The following is an 18,872-nucleotide window of genomic DNA, read 5'->3' as shown; positions in this document are numbered from 1 at the left end:
GAAGAACTAAATTCCTTCAGATGCAACCATTCACATCTGTTCAGTTTTAGGCTTAATGAACAATTCAGTTAAATGCGGCAAAATGCAATATTTATACTTTTTGCAATATATATTAAATTTTTGCCAGGTATGTCTAGGTCCTAAGCATACAGTGGCATGATAAGATACAGCTCTTCCTGGAGGAGCAAATGAGATACAGTGTGATCAATGATTTCAGAGATATAAGCACAAGGAGCTAGAAAAGTTTTGCATAGGATGGAAACTAATTTAGTCATGGGGCTTTTAAAGATGTCTTAGGAGAAGTGATATTTCAGCTATGAACTAAACTTTCTATTTTTTGTTTGTTTGTTTTTTTGAGAATCTCCATACTGTTTTCTACGGTGGTCCAGCTTACATTCCCACTAACAATGTAGGAGGGTTTCTTTCTTTTCCCCACACCCTGTCTGCTGCTGCTGCTGCTGCTGCTAAGTCACTTAAGTTGTGTTCGACTTTGTGCGACCCCATGGATGGTAGCCCATCAGGCTCTCCCATCCCTGGGATTCTCCAGGCAAGAACACTGGAGTGGGTTGCCATTTCCTTCTCCAATGCATGAAAGTGAAAAGTGAAAGTGAGGTCGCTCAGTTGTGTCTGACTCTTTGCAACCCCATGGACTGCAGCCTACCAGGCTCCTCTGTCCATGGGATTTTCCAGGCAAGAGTACTGGAGTGGGGTGCCATTGCCTTCTCCCTGTCTAGCATTTGTTATCTGTAGAGGTGGCTCAGATGGAAAAGAATCTGCCTACAATGCAGAACAGGGTTTGATCTGTGGATCAGGAAGATCCCCTGAAGAAGGAAATGGCTATCCACCCCAGTATTCCTGCCTGGGAAATCCCATGGACAGAGGAGTCTGGTGGGCTATAGGCCATGGGAGCTCAGAGTCAGACATGACTGAGCTACTAACACTTTCAAACTTTCATTCTGCCTGGTGTGAGGTGGTACCTCATTGTAGTTTTGGTTTGCATTTCTCTGATAATTAGCAATGTTGAGCATCTTTTCATGTGCCTGTTGGCCATCTGTGTGTCTTCTGTAGAGATCATTTTCCATCGGATTGTTTGTTTTTTTTGTTGTTGATTTGTGTGAGCTGTTTGTATATTTTGGAAATTAAGTCCTTGTCGGTCCCATCATTTGTAAATGTTTTCTCCTAGTCTGTAGACTGTCTTTTCTTTTTGTTTATGGTTTTCTTTGCTGTGCAAAAGCTTGTAAGTTTGATTAGGTCCCATTTGTTTACTTTTGTTTTTATTTCTGTTGCCTTGGGAGACTGATATTGGTATGATTTATGTCAAAGAATGTTTTGTCTGGCTGTATTTTTAATAATTCAAGCAAGAGCTCATGATGGCCTAAGCTGGTACAAATGGTAGTAAAAACAGAAGAAAATAGATTTGAGACACTTGTTACAGAATTTTTAAGACTTGGTGAATTACTTAAAAGAGTAGAGAGAGACAGTCAAGGTTGATACCCTGATTCCTGCCATGGGCCATGGGTGATGGCACTGTCATTTGTGGAGACTGGGAGTGTAAGAGGAAGAGGAGTGTATTGGGTGGAAAGAGAGAGAGTGAGAGATGATGACTTAACTTGGAACATTCTGAGCTGGAAATCCCTCTGGGTCTAGAATCAGGAGGACAACCTGAGCTGGAGATTTGGCTCCATGACTCATCAGCATGTGGTTGATACTTGAAGCCATGGAAGTTGATAGTGTGGATGAAAACAGCCAGCTCATCCACCATCTATCCATACATCCATCCATCAGAAAAGGAATTTCTGTGTGTTCTCCAGTGTGCATGCAGTATATATGTGAAAGTTTGAGGGTTTAGTCACTCAGTCGTGTCCAACTCTTTGCGACCCCATGGACTGTAGCCCACCAGGCTCCTCTGTCCACGGGATTTTTCAGGCTAGAGTACTGGAGTGGGTTGCCATTTCCTTCTCCAGAGGATCTTCCTGACCCAGGGATCGAACCTGGGTCTCCCACATTGTAGGCAGACACTGTACTGTCTGAGCCACCAGGGAAGTCCCTATATGTATAATTTCTCCTAAACAGTGAAAATATCACACGTTTTTCTTTCTTAAAAAAAAAAAGAGAGAAAAAAAACACCAAGGAGCCATCATTGTGAGGCACTTTTGATTTCTGTCTTCACCACTTGCTCATAGGGTTGAGTGGCTCTGGCCAGAAGGATGTTTCCTCAGCTCTGTTCTTTTGCTCTTTCATTGTGAACTTCAATCTGAAAGACACACCCACCCCTGAATTCTCCAAGGCAAAGTCTGACATTCAATCCTAGCCTGGGGCTCTGGTTTACCATCAAAGCATGAGTGGGTCTTATTCAGCCTTTCCCATGAAATTGCTAAATGCTATTTCATTAAATGTGTGCCAAAGAATTGTATTTTTATTGTTGTTTTTTAAAAACCAAGAAAGAAACCAAAAAACTCTGTGAAACAAGTATCCCCAAATTCATGTATGGTGTCAGGAAGACTGAGAACAAAATGACTAGTGTTCTACAAAGCATAAATAAGAAAAATGGGAAAGAGGTTTTTCTTTAAAAAAGGAAGTCCCTAGGTATACCTATGGCTAATTCATGTTGATGTATAGCAGAAAACAAAGCAATATTGTAAAGCAGTTATCCTTCAATTAAAAATAAATAATTTTTTTAAAAACCCTGATATTGACATGAACTGTCAGATTGGGTAGAGACTTCAGATCAAAGATGATTTAAACTCAAATGTTGTATTCAAACTACCCATTCCCCACTGAAACCACTAAATGGATACTATATCAAGTTCTCTATGAACACTGGAAGCTGAGGAAGGAAACTGCCCCCGTAACTGCGACTCTCAGGGTTGATGTGATACACCAGTAGCCATTCTCTGACAGGGGCCCTTGTGACAGAGGAAGAGAGCTGTGCGCTGTGAATGTCATCTTAGGACGCTGCCAGGAAGCGGGGGCAACTACGGTTACCTTGCGGGAGAGTCAACATCACCTGTTCTTTTCTATTTATTTATTTTTGACTGTGCCGCATAGCATGCAGGATCTTAGTTCCCCGGCCAGGGATCAAACCCACGCCCCCTACAATGGAAGCATGGATTCCCTGTGAACCACAGGACTACCAGGGTTAGTCCCAACATCACCTGATTCTTTTGCTACATCTGGCCTGTGGCCTCACAGGGATGGTCCCTCTGGAGGGGCATCTCCCTGTGTGGTATGCCCCTGGGCTGCCTCCTGGAGTGTGTGCAAACCGCAGACCGTGGTTTTCACAATGATCAGTTTAAGGTGACCCTTCTGGTGAAGGTTCTGAGGAGCCGCAACCCTTCCATCCTTGGAATTTCAAGAGTCACAGGAGCCTTTGAAGAGCGATCATCTTCTGAGCTGCATCTAGATGCACTGGGAGAGTCAAGAGGCAGAAGTAGTGACGGCTGAGAGCAACAGAGCCTCGTGTCCTCCCGTTATGGGTGCTCAGTTATTACCATGCCTGTGGCTTCACATGGACAGTTATTAATATGTACCTAAGGGTTGAATAGGCTTCCCAGGGGGCACTAGCGGTAAAGAACCCCTCTGCCAATGCAGGATGGCATGGCAACCCACTCCAGAATTCTTGCCTGGAGAACCCCATGAGCAGAGCAGCCTGGCGGGCTACAGTCCATGGGCTCATAAAGAGTGGGACCCGACTGAGTGACTGACACAATGCTGCATCAGTTTCCTAGGGCTGTCCTAACAAATGACCGTGGCCAGGTGACTCACAACAACAGAAACTAACTGTCTCACTCTTCTGGAGGCCAGATGTCCAAAGTCAGTGTGTCAGCAAGTCCGTGGAGCACCTGAAGGCTCTGAGGAGAATCCTTTCTCGCCTCTTCCTTGGCTTCCGGGAGCACCACTCCAGTCTTTCTCTGTCTTCACTGCTCTCCCTGTGGCCTGCTCCCCCGTGTCTGGTCCTGGGACCTGCTCCCCTGTGTCTGGTCCTGGGGCCGGCTCCCCTGTGTCTGGTCCTGGGGCCTGGTCCCCTGTGTCTGGTTCTGTGATAAACCCCCTCTCCTTTCTCTCTGGATGCCAGTCACTGGGTTCAGGCGTATGTTTGGTCACTCAGCCATGTCTGACTTGCAACCCCAAGGACTGCAGCCCACCAGGCTCCTCTGTCCATGGGATTTTCCAGGCCAGAATACTAGAATGGGTTGCCATTTCCTCTTCCAGGAGATCTTCCCGACCCAGGGATTGAGCCCGTATCTCCTGTGTCTCCTGCACTGCAGGTGGATTCTTTACTCGCTGAGCCATTGGGGAAGCCCCGTTGGATTCAGGGCCCACCCTAAATCCAGGATGATCTCACCTTAAGACCTTTAACTTGACTCCATCTGCAGAGACCTTATTTCCAAACTCACATTTTCAGGTACTGGAGATGATGATTCAGACATTTCTTTTTGGAGGCTGTTAATCAACCCACTCCAGCCACCAATACTAAAGTTTACTCTAGATTCTGTGTACCACTTGAAATGATGCCCAAAGAAGCTGTCCAACACAGCTTATCAGAGGTTCTATGACTGAGACCAAAGGACATTAAGGCACTCTAATAATAACATACTAATACAAATGTAGACACAGACAGAATGTAGAAAGAATTCTCATGGGTCGATAATAACCAATTGAAAATGGTCAAAAGATTTGAAGAGGCACTCACAAAAGCTACACATATGCCCAATGAGCACATGGAAAGATGCCCCACATCATCACTCACCATCAGAGACTGGCCAAGGGAGGCACAAAGGGGCTTAGAGTTACGTACTGTCTATTAAACAAGAGACTTTCTACACTAAGTCCCCTACATACGAATGAGTTCCATTCCAAGACTGCATCCATAAGTCCAGTTTGCTCATCAGTCCAACAAAGTTAGCCTAGGTACCCAACAAACACAGTAGGCTATATAGTACTGCAGTGTCATAGGTTTATAATACTTTTCACAGAAATACTACATTAAAAAAAAAAACAAAATAAACATTTTTAATCTTACAGTACAGTACCTTGAAAAGTACAGTAGCTATATCATCGCTGCTTTTACGTGGTATAGGGGAGTGCAGGTTCAATTCCAGGTCAGGAAGCTAAAAACCCACATGCCTTGCAGCCAAAGAATCAAAACAAAACAGGAGCAATGGTAACAAATTCAATAAGGACTTTAAAAATGGTCCAGATTTTTTTAAAAATTAAGAAAGCAAACAACAACAACAGAAGAATATCTAGTAGCTATTTATATTTAGAATTGTGGTGGGTTAGTGTCTGCTTCCTTACCTTTGTGCACCGGTCTGGAGGTTGGCTAGAGCCATTCAGTTCTGGCCCATGCGTCTCCCTGCAGTCAGCTAGCTTGGGCATGTCCTCCTGGTGGAGATGCACAGGTGCAGAGTACAGGCAGAAAGACTTGAGGACTTTTCAAGTCTCCATTGGTATCCAGCCTGCTACCATCCACAGGCCAAACAAGTCACCAGCCTGCACCCCAGGTCAGGGTGGTCACAGGAGGAATTCGCAGCTGTACGACTGTACTTCGGAATCAATTCAACATTAAGAATGACCGAGGCCTTTTGCCAACGCAGTGTGTCATGTTTATTGGGTGATTCACAGGTCAGCTAAAACACATGAAGGGGAAAGACCGGAAGCTATCAGTCATGTCAGGAAACAAAATATTTAGCAGTTCTTAGCTTCAAGTGTTGTCTTCCATCACAGCTTGAGGAAGATGGGCCAGTCCCTGACAGAGCTGTAGTGGGTGCTGTTTATTTTTAGCAACAAGAAGCACATACTTTTATTTAACCAGTGACTTTAGGACAATCAGCAAAAGAAGAAAACTGTATTTCCATGGAGCCAAGACAAGAAAATCATTTATACAAATTAAACTGATACAAAATACATTATAAAGAGAACCACACATACAAAAGTCATTAAGTTGGTCAAAGAGCAAGAATGCCACAGAACCACCACGCTGAGAACACTGGTGTGAATTCATTTCGGTTATGAAACGTATGTCCGAGAGAGTCTGAGTTTTCACATTTACTGAGGTAAAGGCACAATCACTTCCACGTAGTTAATGGGGAAGAAGCCAGATTCCCCACGCAGAACTCCTTCATACCAGTTTTCATCTATTTGATTGGTTAACGTAATGATGTCCCCTTCTTTAAATCCTAGTTCTCCTTGGTTTTCAGGCTCAAAGTCATAGAGACCGCGACAGCAGGGCTGGTCCACGGGAGCATTAGAACCTGTGCGCATCACGTGGAGACAAAAAGTACACGGTTAACACGACGGAGCATCTGTGGGGCGCTGCAAAGGTGCAGAGTTGCAGACCAGCAACACCAGGCCAAGGCTGGCTCAGCACCCACGGGGGGGCCCTGCACTTGGGGCCTCTGCCCCCCTCAGCTCTCCCTCCTCCCCTAGCTGACCTCCTGAGCCCATGGCTTTCCTCATCAGTTCTCCTAGCCAGAAAAATTCAGGCCCAGCCCCTGTTCTTGAAGCAGCTGTTCAGCTCTGCCCGCAGCCCAAGGGAGGTGCAGAATTTTACAAGGCCTAACCCCTGCCCTCAGGGAGCTCATAGTTTCTTTCGGAGAGTGGACAACACATGAGAAACACCTGAAGAACAAAGATGAGGGACTTCCCTGGTGGTCCAGTGGTTCAGACTCCAAGCTCCCAATGCCAGGGACACAGGTTCAATCCCTGATCAGGGAACTAAGATCCCCGCATGCCACACAGTGTGGCCAAAAAATAAAATAAATTGGTACAAAACCAAGGCTAAAACAACAACAACAAAACAACAAAGACAAGGTAGTGTATCACCTATAACTCAGAGAAGAAGGAAGCAGCAAAGGCCTGGATGGTCAGGGCCATATTCCTAGAGCTGGTAACCAGGGCGTGGAACATGGCAGGGTGTGAGACTAGGAGACAAGAGCAGAATCTCTACAGGCCAGGCTTCAGCCTTGGGATCGCTGCACCAAGCCAGTAGTTCTCAGGACAACATTTTTAACGTAACTATTGTTTCACTTCAAAACCAAACTAAACACGGTAACAAGAGAAAGACAAAAAGAGAAAGCAAATACATGCAAAATTGACTGCTAATGAAGAGGTGCATGTGTGTGTGCTAAGTCATTTCAGTCCTGTCTGACTCTGTGTGACCCCATGGACTGTAGCCCCCCAGGTTCCTCTGTCCACGGGATTCTCCAGGCAAGAATACTGGAGTGGGTTGCCATGCCCACCTTCAGGGGATCTTCTGGACCCAGGGATCAAACCCACATCTCTTACAACTCCTGCATTGACAGGCGGGTTCTTTACCACTGGTGCCACGTGGGAAGCCCCAATGAAGAGGTCAGTAGTGTTAAATTAATGTGATGGCATAGAAGCTTCCAGATAACTTTATGAATATATTTGTGTATGTATTTAACATATAATTATTTTCATAAAAGAATATTCCTATTATATTACTATGAACATTTTCCAGGTTACTTTTAATTACTGAACAATTGTCAACTATATCAGGATAACATAATTTCTTTATTGTTGTTGTTTTGGCTGCGTGGTGTGGCATGTGGGATATGAATTCCCTGACCAAGGATCAAACCCCTGCTCCCTGAATTGGGAGCTCAGAGTCTTAACCACTGGACCACAGGGAAGTCCCTAACATAATTTCTTTAACTGATATCCTCTCATAGGATATTTAAAGGTCTTCCTTTCCTTCCTTCCTTCCTCTTTCTCTCTCTCTTCCCTTCTACATTCCTTCCTTTTCATTTTCCCATTTGTTTCCTCTTAGCATTCATTGATAACTCTTTGAAAAATATCATAATATATGTGTATTTACAAATAATGTACATTTAATTCCTGAGGGTAAACTTCTAGAAGGAAATTTCCTCTTCATAGACATAACTTTTTCCAAGATTTTTAAATTTTACTACCAGTATATTTTTCTATTTTCTTTGTCTTAAAAGTATTAGGTGCCCGACTGCAAGGAGATCCAACCAGTCCATTCTGAAGGAGATCAGCCCTGGGTGTTCTTTGGAAGGAATGATGCTAAAGCTGAAACTCCAGTACTTTGGCCACCTCATGTGAAGAGTTGACTCATTGGAAAAGACTCTGATGCTGGGAGGGATTGGGGGCAGGAGGAGAAGGGGATGACAGAGGATGAGATGGCTGGATGGCATCACTGACTCGATGGATGTGAGTCTGAATGAACTCCAGGAGTTAGTGATGGACAGGGAAGCCTGGCGTGCTGCGATTCATGGGGTTGCAAAGAGTCGGACATGACTGAGTGACTGAACTGAACTGAACTGAATATATTATGGACTTTTATATCATAAATATTAACCCCGTATCTGTCATGTTTGATATATACACTATTTCCAGCTTATTATCTGTATTTTTTTCCTTTCATTTTGTTTTTGGAGTGTGTACTGGGGGTGGGGCAGGGATGGGGGTTTCTGTTTTATTTTGTCATCCATGCAGAAATTTTAAACCACATAAGCAAAGTGATGAAACTTTTCATTCATAGTTTCCCTTCCACAATTATATATAAATATTTAACTAAATTTATCCCAGTAATTTTTTAAAATTAATTTTTAATGTGAAGATGCTTTCCTTCAATCCATTTAGATTTTTGCAAATAAAGATATTATACATTTTTAATAATGTTTAAGCAGCTCCCTGAACACAATTTATTAAATAGTAATAATCCATTATTCTCCACTGATTTCAATACTACTTTTGTCTTATGTGCGCTTGGATCTATTTTAGCATTTTCTACTTTCCCCCACTGATGCATTTCAGTAACTGTACCACACCATTTTAAATAGTGTAGCTTTAAAGTAAATGTCCCTTGGACTGCAAGGAGATCAAACCAGTCAATCCTAAAGGAAATCAACCCTGAGTATTCATGGGAAGGACTGATGCTAAAGCTGAATCTCCAACACTTTGGCCACCTGATACAAAGATCCAACTCATTGGAAAAGACCCTGATGCTGGGAAAGATTGAAGGCAAAAGAAGGGGCAGCAGAAGATGAGATGGTTAGATAGCATCACTGACTCACTGGACATAAATTTGAGCAAACTCCAGGAGATAATGGAGGACAGGGGAGCCTGGTATGCTACAGACCATGGGATTTCAAAGAGTCTGATACGACTTAGCAACTAAAGAACAACAAAAACTAAAAGCAATTAGTAGAGCAAGTTCCTCTCTATTACTCTTCTACAGGAATCCCTTGGAGATATTGCAGGTTTGGTTCCAAACCATTGCAATAAAGCAAACATCTCAATAAAGCAAGTCACACATTTTTTGGTTTCCCAATGCATATAAAAGCTGTTTACACCATCCTGTAAATAGCATTGTGTCTAAAATACAATGTATACACCTTAATTTTAAAATACTTTATTGCTGAAAAATGCTAACCATCATTTGAGCCTTCAACAAGTCAATCATTTCTGCTGGCAGAGAGTCTTGCCTTGGTGTTGATGGCTGCTGACTTATCAGCCAGTTGCCGCAGCCACCCAACCACCAAAGGTTGGGTTGCCAAAGGCTGGGTGGCTGCAGCAACTTCTTAAAATAAGACAACAGTGAAGTCTGCCTCATGAATTGACTCTTCCTTTCACAAACGATTTCTCTGTAGCAGGCAATGCTGTTGGATAGCATTTTACCCACAGTAGAACTTTTCTCAAAATTAGAGTCAGTCCTCTCAAACCCTGCTGTTGCTTTATCAACTAGGTTTATGTAATACTGTAAATCCTTTGTTGTCATTTCAGCAGTCTTCACAGCATCATCAGTAGATTCCATCTCAAGAAACCTCTTTCTTTGCTCATTTATCAGAAGCAGCTCCCTGTCTGTTCAAGTTTTGTCATGAGGTTGCAGCAGTTCAGTCACATCTTCAGGCTCCACTTTGAATTCTACTCATTCTCTTGCTCCTTCCACTACATCTGCAGTTATTTCTTCCACTGGAGTCTTGAACCCCACAAAGTCATGCATGGGGAATGAAAGCCACTTCTGATAATGCTGATATTTTGACCTCGCCCCATGAATCACAAACATTCTTAATGGCAAGCAGAATCCCTTCCAGAAGGTTTTCCATCTACTTTGCCCAGATTCATTAGATGGGTCACTATATGTGGTAGCTATGTTGTTCAGTTGCTCAGTCATGTCTGACTCTTTGCAACTCCATGGACTGCAGCCCACCAGGCTCCTCTGTCCACGGGATTCTCCAGACAAGGATACTGGAGTGGGTCCTCATTTCCTTCTCCAGGGGATCTTTCCAACCCAGGGATCAAACCCGTGTCTCCTGCATTTGCAGGCAGATTCTTTACCACTGAGGCACCAGGGAAGCCCCACACAGGCAGAGTAGATTTAGCATAATTCTTAAATGCCTTAAGATCTTCAGAATGGTAAATAAGCATTGGCTTCTACTGAAAGTCACCTGCTGCAATAGCCCCTAACAAGAGAGATACTCTGTCCTTTAAAACTTTGAAGACAGGCACTGATTTTTCTTCTCTAGTTATTAAAGTCCTAGATGGCACCTTCTTCCAATAGAAAGCTGTTTCATTTACACTGCAGCTCTCTTCTTTAGTGTAGCCACCTTCATGAATTATCTCAGCTAGATCTTCCTGATAACTTGCTGCAGCTTCTACATCACTTGCTACAGTTTCAACATCAGCATGTGCTACTTCACCTTGCAGTGGTTAAGAATCCACCTGCCAATGCCGGGGACATGGATTGAATCCCTCGTCCCAGACAATCTCACACATAGCAGAGCAACTAAACCTGTGTACCACAACCAGTGAGCCTGTGCTCTAGAGTCTGCTCTGAAACAAGAGTTCCTCTGCCATCCTGCATTTTCCATTTCAATTTCCTCTTTCTATTATTATGAAACATTCTTATTTCTCTCCCCATCCAGACTTTAAGTAAGACTTGAAACAAGTTCTGCTAGAGACTGTGTTCCTTTCTCAACAAGTCTTTTCCAGCCAAGTAAAGAGAGAAGATAAATTTGGGGCTGGTCAAAAATTCAGCAAGCAGCACCTGTTCTCTGGGGGAGGGCCTCCCTCAGTGCCACCCTCAGTATCAGTTCAGTTCAGTCACTGAGTCGTGTCCAACTCTGCGACCCCATGAATTGCAGCACGCCAGACCTCCCTGTCCATCACCAACTCCTGGAGTTCACCCAAACCCACGTCCATCGAGTCTGCGATGCCATCCAGCCATCTCATACTCTGTCATCCCCTTTTCCTCCTGCCCCAATTCCTCCCAGCATCAGAGCCTTTTCCAATGAGTCAACTCTTCACATGAGGTGTCCGAAGTACTGGAGTTTCAGCTTTAGCATCATTCCTTCCAAAGAACAGCCAGGACTGATTTCCTTTAGAATGGATTGGTTGGATCTCCTTGCAGTCCAAGGGACTCTCAAGAGTCTTCTCCAACACCACAGTTCAAAAGCATCAATTCTTCGGCGCTCAGCTTTCTTCACAGTCCAATTCTCGCATCCATACATGACTACTGGAAAAACCATAGCCTTGATTAGATGGACCTTTGTTGGCAAAGTAATGTCTCTGCTTTTCAGTATGCTATCCAGGTTGGTCATAACTTTCCTTCCAAGGAGTAAGCGTCTTTTAATTTCATGGCTGCAGTCACCATTTGTAGTGATTTTGGAGCCCCCCAAAATAAAGTCTGACACTGTTTCCACTGTTTCCCCATCTATTTCCCATGAAGTGATGGGACCAGATGCCATGATCTTTGTTTTCTGAATGTTGAGCTTTAAGCCAACTTTTTCACTCTCCTCTTACACTTTCATCAAGAGACTTTTTAGTTCTTCTTCACTTTCTGCCATAAGGGTGGTGTCATCTGCATATCTGAGGTTATTGATATTTCTCCTGGCAATCTTGATTCCAGTATGTGCTTCTTCCAGCCCAGCGTTTCTCATGATGTACTCTGCATATACGTTAAATAAGCAGGGTGACAATATACAGCCTTGACGTACTCCTTTTCCTATTTGGAACCAGTCTGTTGTTCCATGTCCAGTTCTAACTGTTGCTTCCTGACCTGCATACAGATTTCTCAAGAGGCAGGTCAGGTGGTCTGGTATTCCCATCTCTTTCAGAATTTTCCACAGTTTCTTGTGATCCACACAGTCAAAGGCTTGGGCATAGTCAATAAAGCAGAAATAGATGTTTTTCTGGAACTCTCTTGCTTTTACCATGATCCAGCGGATATTGGCAATTTGATCTCTGGTTCCTCTGCCTTTTCTAAAACCAGCTTGAACATCAGGGAGTTCATGGTTCACGTATTGCTGAAGCCTGGCTTGGAGAATTTTGAGCATTTCTTTACTAGCGTGTGAGATGAGTGCAATTGTGTGGTAGTTTGAGCATTCTTTGACATTGCCTTTCTTTGGGATTGGAATGAAAACTGACCTTTTCCAGTCCTGTGGCCACTGCTGAGTTTTCCAAATGTGCTGGCTTATTGAGTGCAGCACTTTCACAGCATCATCTTTCAAGATTTGAAATAGCTCAACTGGAATTCCATCACTTCCACTAGCTTTGTTTGTAGTGATGCTTTCTAAGGCCCACTTGACTTCACATTCCAGGATGTCTGGCTCTAGGTGAGTGATCACACCATCATGATTATCTGGGTCATGAAGATCTTTTTTGTACAGTTCTTCTTTGTATTCTTGCCACTTCTTCTTAATATCTTCTGCTTGCATTAGGTCCATACCATTTCTGTCCTTTATCGAGCCCATCTTTGCATGAAATGTTCCCTTTGTATCTCTAATTTTCTTGAAGAGATCTCTAGTCTTTCCCATTCTGTTGTTTTCCTCTATTTCTTTGCACTGATCACTGAAGAAGGCTTTCTTATCTCTTCTTGCTATTCTTTGGAATGCTACCCCATGGACTGCAGCCTACCAGTCTCCACCATCCATGGGATCTTCCAGGCAAGAGTACTGGAGTGGGTTGCCATTTCCTTCTCCAGGGGATCTTCCCAACCCAGGTCTCCTGCATTGTAGGCAGATGCTTTAGCATCTGAACCACCAGGGAAGCAATCTCTCAGTATCACGCCCACTGCTAACCTTCCACCCCACGTGGGAGTGAGAGCCAAGCCCCACCCCGGCACCTCGCTTAGGGAGCATCTGTCAGTGAAGTTCCCCAGTTGGACTGAGATGGTCCCCTCTTGCCTTCCTGCTGCAGTGGTTCTCAATCTGGAGGCATGATAAACACCCCCTACCTGGACTGACCTCAGAACAACTAAATCAGAAGCTCTGGCAATGGGACCCAGACACTGGAGTTTAAAAAATTTCTCAGGTGTTTCCAATTTCCAAGAGAGGTCGTGAACCACCAGCCCCATGGTCCTCTTTCACTCCAACTCCTTTGACAAGAGGCTGGGAGTGTCTGGGAGCTAGTGGGGAAAGTGGGGAGGGGGAGTGATGGCGGGGGAGGGGAGGCTGTTCTTCCTCTTCAGGTGGGAAGCTACTTCCCAGGTGTGACTTCCAGGTAGGTCAGCATTTTAAAATCTGGGCTCCCTGCCTCATTATTTCGAGAATCTTCCTGATGCTTCCAGCATGTAGATGGCTCCTTCCATAACAGAACACTGTCCCACCCCAAGTTTGTTGTAATGACGGGAATTGGGGATTGTTTAGTCGCTCGGTAATGTCGGACTCCTGGCAACCCCATCAACTGTAGCCCGCCAGGTTCCTGTCTATAGCATTTCCCAGGCAAGAATACTGGAGCAAGTTGCCATTTCCTTCTCTAAGGGATCTCCCTGGACAAAGGATCAATCCTGTCTCTCTTGCATTGGCAAGTGAATTCTTTACCACTGAGCCACCAGGAAGCAGGAGAATTTAAATAGGGGGCCCGGTTCATGATCTTGAATGTGAACAGAATAACCTTCACTGATTTCAAAGCATTAGGGAATTGTGTGTTTCCAGGCCAGACTTTCCATTTTCCTTTGGAAATACAGCTCGGATCTAGGTGGGCTGGGGGGCTGTGGGAGCTGGCCACTGAAACCCTGCAGCAAGTCAGGCTGCTGAGTCAAAGTCAATTTTACTAGTGAATAACTGTTCCAGAGTGGTCTATTAAAACGATCAGTATTCTTTTGTCATTTCTCCCACGACCAGTTTTTGACACAGAGGGAGTCAACTGCCAAGCCCCATGATGGTTTGGGGAGGCATTTCCTGGAACACAAAACGTCCATGCTAGAAGGGTCTTTAGTGGTCTTCCACAAGCTTTCTTCTTGAAGAAGAGGCAGTATGGGCCCCTGAGAGGTCACAACAGCCTGGCCCCAGAGCTAATGGCAAAGTCAGAAAGACACCAGGGCTCCGCCCGGGACCGCCTCTCCTGATGTCACCTCCTACATGCTCTACGCGGCTGCTAAGTCTTGCCAAGAAACTTCATAGGCTATCACACTGATTACAGGGCTGTGTGTGTATGTGTGTATGTGTGTATGTTGGGTTGGCCAAAAAGTTAGTTCTGGTTTTTCCATAACATCGCATGGGAAGACCCGAGTGAACTTTTTGGCCAATCTGTTTTTCCTCCCATTCACTTTGTAAGCCAACTGTGATGACTGACATAAATACTAAATGGCAGACATGCATTCATCCCAGCCCCCGCCTATGCATGCATACGTGTGCCCTCGCTGCACACATGCTCTGAACCAATCGGGGGAGAGACACGTCCCTCCCGTCTCACTTCATTTACTCCAGGTGAGGGACCACTGCCATACTTCCCACTTCTGCCTCCTAAGAGCTGGAACTCAACCAGCACTCACATCACACTCCATCAGCAAATCAACCCCAAACGTGGCGTCTCTCCCAAGACCCGGGAGTGGAGAGCCCCTGGGCGAGAGTTCCCCAACTCCAGTGAGGCGTGAGTGCTGGGTTCTCCCCAGCCTCTGCACTGTCCCCCCACCCCCAACATTCACCCACCGAACACAGTTCTCAACAACAGTGCAGGCACCAGGTAGGTCCACCCCCAGCGGAGCTCGGCCCACTGATCTGAACTGTACATGCAGCAAGATGATATTGGGAAGAATCATCTGATGCCTTCATCATGCTGGGTCATCTTGGCCGTCTGGGGACCCCAACCCAGAGAGCCATGGCCTCCTGTACTTTAGGGAGAGGGTGGAACCCACACGAGGGAGTGATGTTTAACTGGTAATTTCCAAAATAATGCCATTTCAGTTGCGAGATGGTGTGGACGCTGAGGCTTTCGGGCTTTCATGCCTGAGCCAGACAGGCTTTTATGAGATTTGAAGCTGAGGTCGAGCGAGACTTCCGGGTTCCGAGGAACCAGAGGCTGAAGAACTCGGAGCACAGAGATTTGTCTGACAAGCATGGGGAGGGAGGGACTGTTTCTTGCCACCAGAGAAGAGACAAGAGCACTTCCTGGAGTCAGGGAAGAGGTGGAAGAAGAGGGCAGTTTGGAAAGGCTGAGATGCTTCCTGATCCCACCCTGGGGTGGGGGTCTTGGCCCCATTTCCCACTGGAACTGTAGGAGAAGGTAGGCTTCAAAGAGCTCTAGACTTGAGGGTGCTGAGCACAGTGGAAATGGTGGGTTGTGTAATTAAACAGGGGCTTCCCCTGTGACTCAGCGGTAAAGAATCTGCCTGCAATGCAGGAGACGTGGGTTCAATCCCTGAGTCCAGAAGATCCCCTAGAGGAGGGAATGGCAACCCACTCCAATATTCTTGCCTGGAGAATCCCCATGGACAGAGGAGCCTGGAAGGATACAGTCAATAGGGTTGCAAAGAGTCAGACACAAGTGAAGCCACTGAGCACCCTCACATGTAGTTAAACAGAGAGGGTGCCGGAGGGGGTCACCTGGGCTCCCCATGCACTGTGAACACATCTCCTCAAGGTCAGGCAGGAAGTGAGAAGCGCTGAGGGGGGATCTGGACCAGAGATGCCCTGGGGGTGGGTGCACAGGCTCCCAGTGCAGAGGTCCAGTAACCCAAGGGCAAAGCCTTGGTCCCCTGACCTGGGCCCAGACCTGGTGTGATAAATCTCCTCTGTGGAAGCAGTTAAGACCCTGACAAGCTTCCCCACCCATCACCGTGATGTTCCCTAAACACCTCCTGTACCCAGGCAACATCTTGAGGGTACAGAAGGAGGTAAGAGACAGCCTTGGAGGAAAAACCAATAGCTCTGGCAGGAAATTTTAGCTGAACTGACAAGGTTTAAGTCTTGAATCGAGCAAGCAATAAATGGACAGTCTGCACTTTCTATTGGAAGAGACCGAGTTACCTTGAAATGGCCAGATTACGTTTTTTTCCACCATTAGAAGAAATGGAAAAAAGATTAATATTTTTTTTTTTCTTTTGGCCAACAGTAGAAATGGAAAAAAGATTAAGTTGTTTCCGCCATCGGTCTGAAGGGAGGCTCACGAGCAAGTTTGGTTAACGAGGAATCGAGTTTGTGCTCAATCCGTGACAGTGTGTGAACTTTCCCTCTGCACAAAAGACAGGGCAGGACACCACAGATGGGACGCTAGAAGTGAAGGCAGAGGAGGTGACATGTGCTCAGTGGGATCTTTTCAAACTGGCCGTGCTTGGCGCAGATGTGTGCAAGGAGCCTGAGCGCTCGGTGCCCGAGGATAAGCTGCACCTCTGCCCAGATCTTCCCCGAAGAAAGGAGGGGTCCCACCCAGCGGCTGCATCTTTCCTGAACACCCACTCCCCTTTCCCCTGGACCTTCCACCACCACCTCCATATGCAAGCTGTCTCGTGCATGGTGCTTGGCACCTGAACCCGCTGAGAATCTGTGCACGTGAGCTCCTGGCAGCCGAAGCCCCAGCCCCGGGCCATCCAGTGAGGAGGCTGCCTCTCCCGCCCTGGCTGGGGAGCCTGTGTTTATTTTCTCTCACTCCTGAGGCCTGGCTTCACGTAATGTGAGAGCAGAGGTGGGGAAAACACAGTCTCTTCCTTGTTAAGGCACTGAAACAAAGATTATTTTAACAGAGAGAAGGGTGTGTCCCTATTGAATATTTATTATTCAAGCTCTGTTCCACACCATTAGGGAGTTAAAAAAGAGACCCAACCACAAGAATTTTAAGGAAGGTGGTCGGTCAGTCAGTACTGCATCGGCAACACGCAACAGGTCAGGAAATTGTGTTCTCTCTAAAAGAAATTTCACTCCCTTCTGGGCAATAATGTGGACTGGCTTCTGACAATATTTGGTCCCCTCTTGTTTTAACAGAAGGAAGATTCTCTGGAGGCTCTTCTCTGACTCCAGCTTTTATCTCCCCAAGTCCCTGCTGCAAAAAGCTACTCACGTGAACAGAACTGCCAGGCACATTTTACTCTGGTAGCCATAGTCCCACAATGAATACCACAGTCCTGGTCAGCTAGAGGGACAGAAGACTAACCCTCAGTTTTCAATATTTACCATGTGCCAAGAAAACATTCTAAATGCCTACAAGCAGACTTAATTCTCAGAGGAACCCTTTGATGAGGTACCATTTGTCACTGTTGTTCAGTAGCTCAGTCGTGTCTGACTCTTTGTGACCCCGTGGACTGTAGCCCACCAGGTTCCTCTATGGATTTCCCAGGCAAGAATACTGGAGTGGGTTGCCATTTCCTCCTCCAGAGGATCTTCGCATCCCAGGGGTCGAACCTGCATCTCCCACACTGGCAGGCGAATTCTTTACTGCTGAGTCACCTGGGAAGCCTGAGGTATTCCCCACAATGTGATAGAGAGAGAAATTGGGGTTCCAAGCATTTAAGCAGCAGTGCTGAGATCTGACCTCCATCTAGGTCCAGATTCTGAGCTCTTGATCACCATGGCATGCACCCAGTCTGAATATCGTTGGATGGTGAGTTTATGCCCACTCGGTTTCCGAGCCAACCGCAGTCAACAGGGTGGTCCATCAGCTGGGTTGGAAAGAGCCATGGGTCCTCAGCAGGGCAGGCTCCTGGAGCTCCCAGGCCTGGGATGCTCTTCAAGAGTGCTCTCCACCTTAATCCTTCTCTGATCCTAGAAGGTCTGCCCACATCTCACCCCACCCTGTCAGTCACTGGAGGGATGCCCTTCAGGGCCTTACTCTCTGTGCAGCTTCAAAGTGAGCAGCTCAGGCTTCAATCAAAAATACCATTAAGTCCCTATACATACGAACGAGTTCCATTCCGAGAGTGCCTTTGTAAGTCCAGTCTGTTCGTGAGTCCAACAAAGTTAGCCTAGTTAACCAACTAACTAATCGGCTATATACTGCTGCTTTTACGCTTGCTTCTGGACATTCTGGGCTTGAAATAAAGACACAGCTCTACTGTCCTCTACACAGGACTGTACGGTAAAGTGCACACAAGCACACCCACCTGTGGAGGATGCATGCACGTGACAAGGTATGCCAGCCATGAGAAGTAACTTGCAATAGCTTTGATTGGAAATGCGAACATTCACATCTTGGAAAGTTCCCAACTTGAAGGTTCATTTGTATCAGACTTAGTGTAACAAGCAAATAAAAATGGGCGTCTATTCCGGGTGGTGGGTTAGACCACAGGGTGGAGCTGGTGTGCTGGCGTTTCTGCAGCCCGGCCACCTCATGTGTTCCCTCCCTCTCTCTCTCTGCCACCAGCCAGGACCTGGGGGCCTGTTGTCGAAAATATATTTCCTACCCTGACTTTGAAGGAGATCATGGAGGAAGCAGAAGTGGTAAGAGGGGCAGGGACATCCTTCTCTCCATGACACTAAAAGTCACAGCTCTTTCGTTGTCCTTGAACTTGCCATATTTTCAGATCACCCAAGGAACCCACTGCACTCTTGTCTCCTCTGGTGGCCCTGACTTTGGGGATTTCATTACCTGGAAGCATCTGGTCAGAGCATCACAATCGAAAGGCAAGCGACAACCCCCTCTCCTACTTTGTGGTGACCGGGGAAGGGGATGGA

The 18,872-nt window shown here is 45.9% G+C and overlaps 1 protein-coding gene across 10 annotated transcripts in view; it reads right to left on the bottom strand.

Moving 5' to 3' along the window:
- Positions 1 to 5,583: 5,583 nt before the first annotated feature.
- Positions 5,584 to 18,872, bottom strand: part of SH3GL3 (SH3 domain containing GRB2 like 3, endophilin A3) — a 114,002-nt gene continuing 100,713 nt past the window's right edge. For all 10 annotated transcript variants that reach the window (XR_011250201.1, XM_069558953.1, XM_069558951.1 and 7 more), the window contains one exon: positions 5,584 to 6,254. Coding sequence is in view for 9 of the 10 variants with exons in the window: in XM_069558953.1 (XP_069415054.1) it covers positions 6,049 to 6,254 (206 nt within the window). In the remaining variant the exon portion in view is untranslated. The remainder of the gene's footprint in view (positions 6,255 to 18,872) is intronic.

This window comes from Ovis canadensis, chromosome 18 (genome assembly GCF_042477335.2).
Source record: "Ovis canadensis isolate MfBH-ARS-UI-01 breed Bighorn chromosome 18, ARS-UI_OviCan_v2, whole genome shotgun sequence".
Classification (NCBI taxonomy): Eukaryota; Metazoa; Chordata; class Mammalia; order Artiodactyla; family Bovidae; genus Ovis; species Ovis canadensis.
The sequence above is the reverse complement of the archived record's forward strand: the minus strand, read 5'-3'. Positions and strand labels throughout refer to the sequence as shown.